The 6000-nt window shown below is 41.1% G+C and overlaps 1 protein-coding gene across 1 annotated transcript in view; it reads right to left on the reverse strand.

The window, feature by feature from the left end:
- LOC126524544 (monocarboxylate transporter 9-like) overlaps positions 1–5450 on the reverse strand; it is a 41114-nt gene extending 35664 nt beyond the window's left edge. Inside the window, exon 1 of the mRNA XM_050172843.2 lies at positions 5375–5450. Within this exon, the coding sequence (XP_050028800.2) occupies positions 5375–5450 (76 nt within the window). The remainder of the gene's footprint in view (positions 1–5374) is intronic.
- Positions 5451–6000: the final 550 nt, after the last annotated feature.

The raw sequence follows: 6000 nt of genomic DNA on the forward strand, positions 1-6000 counted from the left end.
AGAATTCTACAAGCTGCGACATTTATGGCCGAAAGTACACGCACTCACAATGAAGTAATATGCGCATAGTAAGCAATTTAAACAGCTCGTTAGACACTATTGCAATATCTTCATGAAATTTTTAACAAAACCTTGCCTATCATTTCAGTCATCACAACGATTTGCAGTGAGTCCTGAGCCTCACTGAAATAACATGAAATGAAGTAACAACAAAATGGCCGGTGTCGCTCATAGTTTGAACGAATTCAAGCTAATACCATCTCTTGTATCTGATGCCAAAACAGCACTTCAGGTACGGAGGTACAAATGATCGAAAAACATGTAATTTGATAAGCGGACAAAATTTTCTCGTTTCTGCAACATAGAGCCCTTCTGATAGTTTACACAAGACCTCAAGATACACATAGAACTGGTTTTAAACATACACCTCCTTCGTCTGCGTCTTGCTATGGAATATTCATTCATTCGAGCACTACCCGAATAAAACAAGATTTTGCATTTCAGTCCTTAGAAGATCGCCGCTTCATTGTTTTTTTTATTTCTGTTTCACAGGTACATTTTACAGCAATAACTTTCACTGTTTGCCGCTTCATGCTCCTGTGCGCACATCTCGTCGCATTCACAACGCACTTAGTTTCATGCGCATTCATGATCAAACGCAGGCATTTAGCTCTTCACCCCTACCAAGAGGTATTGCATATTGGAACAGTCTCCCGGATCACATTGCATCCATCTCCAATCGTGAAACATTCTGTGATAACCTGAATTCGTTACGTATTAATATAGCATAAGGATGTTGCACGTAGCTATTTTTGTCATGTAATTACTGTTGCCCTCCTTACTCAATGCCCTTCAATGGGCCTGTAAGGTAACGTGAATAAATAAATACATTCCGCTTAATCGTATAGGGAAAGACCCTCCCCAGACTGGGTTCACTGTGGCACCGTGGAAAGATTTGTAGAACATATTGTCGTCGAATACCCACAATTTCACTAACATCGAGAGAGACTTCGTGATCGTCTTGTTGCCTTATCTTGTTGCCGTTATCTGTAAAACAATGGCTCAGTCCCTGCATCTGTTACTATGTAAACAAAGGGAAGCTGTGAAAGCATTGCGCGATTTTCTTCTGGGAAGTGACCTCACTATTCCCTTGTTAGTAGCGGTATTTAAGTGACGTAATTCTTGTCTCATGATATCATCACGCTGACAATTTCGTCTTCTCGCGTTGACGTGTTGCTGCTATTTCATCTCATTTTATTATCATGACACATTTGTCGCGTTGTTGACTTTTGATGCGCTTTGTTTTGAACATATCTATACCGACATGAGCGAAGAACACTCGTGCTCGTCACAGGTCATACGCTGATTGCGCTACGCATAATTTTTATTGACTCGGAGTCAAGTTACCCCTTATATTAGTATACTGTATATATAGAATATGTTTCATCCTAAGCGATTGTAAAGTTCTTGAATAGTTGAATGTCTTTTGTATTCTATTTGTGCTGTTCTCTCGTGTAGTGTTTTTAATATGCGTGTGTGTGGAATTTATGATTGAGATAATAGGCTGTTGAGTTGCCAAGCTTTCAACACTGTCGCAGTTATTAAAAACAAAGACGAAGAGTACCGACATAGAAGCAACAAAACGGTATTAACAAGAACAGCTTGTCGCTTTCCCTCTAGCAAAATAATGGTCTATTTGCACACTCTGATTCCTAAGAAAGAAGGAAGATATTTCACAGCTCACTGGCAAATTATAGCGCTTTTTCATTTGTTAGAGGAAGGGTTGGGCATTTCTTGGCAGGGCGAGGGAGCATTCGTTGTGACGCATCCATGCGACTTTTCGCTGCTCTGAGGGCAACTGTCAAGCATGCCGCACATTTTTCTTGAGTGAACACCAAAACAAGTCTTTGTTCACAAGAGTGTATGCTTGGGCTTATTTATACTGTCTCGCAAGAGTGCTGTGGAGTTGAGCTACGCACCTTCGTGTTTTGAGAACTCTGAATTGCATGCCGTAAATTGTGTTTAGCCTAAGCAGTGTATGGCGCATGCCTAGGAAAATATTACGTTTGTGCTTGTGCGTTGTTCCATGACTGCTTGCTCTGTTCCATCTTGTGATGCATAGATACGGAACACTCGACTCCCAGCTCAGTAGCACACGAACTGATTGCACAGGGACTGATCGTAAAGCGTATTATCGAATGCGCTGTGAAATCGTTGCCGAGGAGAGACTTTCTCCGTGTTTGCAGATTGAGGGCTAACGTTCACCTCTTGCCGTTCATTCACGACTGCTTAAGAGGAAGCTTTAGCTCGGGTGCAACTCCAACGTGACCGATTTCAATACATGTAAAACGCAAAAACGTCTTCCTGAGACAACCCCTGGACAGGTTTTAATGAAGTTTATTGCACTTGAGAGAGAAAGTTAAATTCTAGTGACTCTTGTAAGGGTAATTTTGATCTATGATTTGAATTTTGTTGAAAATATTTTCACAAATTTAAAAGATTGAAAGAAAAATAGAAGCACGAGGTTTACAAATTAATAGCTCTGAACGAAAAACAGATATTGCGGTTGTGTAAACGGCATCCACTAGACCAATGAAAGCGGACAAATCTGATATGTCAGTTTATATCTTTCGTGAATTTGCTTCGTTGTGTACAAGGGTACTGCTAAAGCTGTATTTACATATAACAATTTTTTTAGATGCATGTGTAACATATCAATTTTGTCTGCTTTAGATGCGCTACTAGACGCCATTCACATAATTGTGATATCACCATTCATTGCTCAGCTACACAGTTGTACACTTTATAGTTTTGTTTTCTGAAAATTGTCTATTTTCGCCACTTTTTAATAAAAAATGCACGACCTAACTCAAGAATTCTAAACCAACAGTCAATAGAATTTAAGCTTTTCTTTTAAATGCAACAAACCTCGCCAAATTTGGTGTAGTGGTTGCCACGAAAAACGAATTCTCCTCTTACATGTATTTAGATAGGAGCACCCGAGCTAAAGCTTCCTCTTAAGTGCCGATCACAGGCGTCAAGCAGCCACAGCAAACAAACTGCAATTATGATTCAGGAATGTTCGACCAAGTTGTGCTAGTCAAGTGTGTAAACACTAATTATTGTACTGTGTGGGGCCCAACATCAAATGCTTGAAATTGTAACGTTCGTTTTCAGCGCATTGCCGATTGAGTGGACAAAGACTAAATCGTCATCCTCTCTACCCTTCCCTGAATAAATATGTGCAATAAAATTTTTGTGTCGTTAATGTTTCTCCCATTTTAATGGGTTTCACTCTATACTCACATATCAGGCACATTTAGATCTAGACGTTACATTTTTTTTCAAGTCACCTTTATTCAGATATCAAGTACTACAGATGTCTAGGATGCAGGATAAAAGCTCGAATATTCGGCGTGACTGGGCCTGTACCCGTAAGCTACAGATACTATGTACATGCTATTAAAAATCAATAGATCAATACAATGCACAGCAGAAATACACCTGTATCACTGTACTGACATTCCGTACACAATAGATGACAAAGGAATGTCTGCGCAATTAGGCATAGAAAAAAAAACGGTAGGAACACCCAGCGATGTTAACAATAAAAACTTAATTCTGAAACTCAAGCGAATAAATGCAAAAAGAGAGAGGATAAAAACGCGGAATGATGTGAGGACATACAACCTGGGCCTCAGAAAATAAATGCAAAAGATAAACAAAACTTTGCATTCATAGAATTTCTAGGCCGTTACAGGTAAAAATGACGCACTCTTATCGTTTAGCATTTTATAGGGTTGGCGGGTATTTATGTCTTGCTACTAGAACTAACTCGTGACGCCTGTGGCAAAAAGGATGTTCCACATCCGCCGCCAAGGTTTGTGAGTGGTGTCGCTGGCCAACACTCTCAGGGTTAGTTTAGTAGCAACACATAAATACCCGAGAAAGTGGATGGGAAAACGGCGCCGTGGTAGCTCAATTCGTAGAGCATCGCACGCATACTGCGAAGACGTGAAATCGTTCCGCACCTGCGGCAAGTTGTTTATTCATCCAGTTTAAATTCCATTCATTTTTTTTAATTTCAATTAGTAAGTACGATTAATTTCTCCAGTGATGTCTTTGGAATTGGAATTGACAAGGCGGCATGTATAACTGTGTGAACTGCAAGTGTATTGCACCAGGCCGAAAAAAGAGCCTATAAAACATGTGACCAGTGAAGCACCTGGTAAATAAACCCTGTCTAACGTTATTTCCGGAACTACGTCACCATCCTGCAGCGTAAGATTGAGTATAGTGTTTAGCTTTTGGCATACCATGCGTGTACTTTCGTCGTTTCAATGTGGAGTAAGTTATGAAGATAATTTATTTTCGCTTGCTTGAAAGAGCTTGTTAGTTTATTACAAACTTTTTTTAAAATGAGCGCATGTCATCTAAGTTCCTTAATTAAAAATACTGGCCAAAAAGTGCCTCTTTATTATAATTACATCAAGTAATCCTTTCGTTACCCAGGGCTTGGAGACCTTCTTTGGATGCGCCGTTTTGGTAACAAAAAAATTTAATAAACACAGTCTTGAAAGCAGACAGAAACTACTTATAGGCCTTCAGGATCATCCTGGCTGTACACTGCTTTCCATGAGATCTGGGATAACAGATGGCGAAACTTATATAAAGTAAAGGCATTTGCGTCGTATCCATGGACAAGCAAATACAACACCTTATAAAACACAGCGCTTTTAATGCGGCGGAAAACTGGCAATTCCCACTGCATGCAGTCCCGCCTTCTGTTGCCACGGTGGAAGCGGACGCGGTGACTGAACGGGCCCGAAAAGTGCACGTGTTCGAGCAGAGCTGCGGCCATATAGAAATTAACAAGAGTGGAGCGTGCGTCTGAAACGGCGCTACACTGTGGCATCAATAACGAACAGCGCAATCATAATTAAATGAAATTCTAGTCTGCACTACGGCTTGCATCATTGTGCCAAAAACCACGTGCCGACCATGTGCTGATATCCCTGCCTGATTGATCGTGGTTCTGGCATGTGAAACCCCAAAATGTTATTTAGTTTCAACTTTGACTACGCTACAAAACAAGCACGATGAGAGGATGAATGGTCCTCGACGGTGGTGCTGTCTCTCTTGAAACGGACAGCAGGTGCCATACGTTGTTTGAACTCATAAGGAACAGGGCCCGTATTCGTGAATAGCTCTTACGATAAAATTCTCCGTGAGTAAAAAAAATTAAGCCAATCATGATGCTGGACATTATTATAGCGAATGTGGCCAGATAATGGCGCCTATGCCTTACGAATGAAGAGCTTTCTGAATTCGGCTCCTGAATTCTTATGAGCGACAGCGCTCCCGGGCGACTTACCGGCCAGGACCCCTACTGTGAAGACGAGGAACAGTGTGGAAGTCGCAAAGAGTGACACGCCGAATCCAACCGCCATCATAACGCCGCCAAGAATAAGTGTTAGGCGGACTCCGAAACTTCCGATGAGCGCACCCGCTACAAGACCTGAACAGAGAAGGAAGAAAAAAAAAAATAGTTCAATATCTTGATTACGTGAGAAAAAGAGATTCAACATGAGATAAAAGCTGAGAGACCAGCGATCTAGCCTGCTAGTCAGCATTGCAATGGGTCGGAAAGTAACCAAAAGTAGAGGGAGAAAGCGAAGGAGATGATAATATAAAAATAAAGGCATCAGAAAATAGCCATCAACATGTACTACAGTCGCATATGGAGTTATGTTTGTCTCAAAAAGCCACAACGACCTTCATTGTTTGGCCTGGCGAGTATCTTGGCACGGAACACACTTGGAAAACTGAGAGAGGACAAGTATTTGTCTTGCCTCAATTCTTTTCGTGAGTTCCGTCTGAACTTCACCGGAATGCTAGAGACGAGTATTCAGGGTGCCCCAACTATCATGCACCAATATTTAAAAATATGCAAATGCCACGTAGTTGGACAGTACCAAGGTAATGTTGTTTGTCGTCGCT

The sequence above is a fragment of the Dermacentor andersoni genome, chromosome 3 (genome assembly GCF_023375885.2).
Source record: "Dermacentor andersoni chromosome 3, qqDerAnde1_hic_scaffold, whole genome shotgun sequence".
NCBI lineage: Eukaryota > Metazoa > Arthropoda > Arachnida > Ixodida > Ixodidae > Dermacentor > Dermacentor andersoni.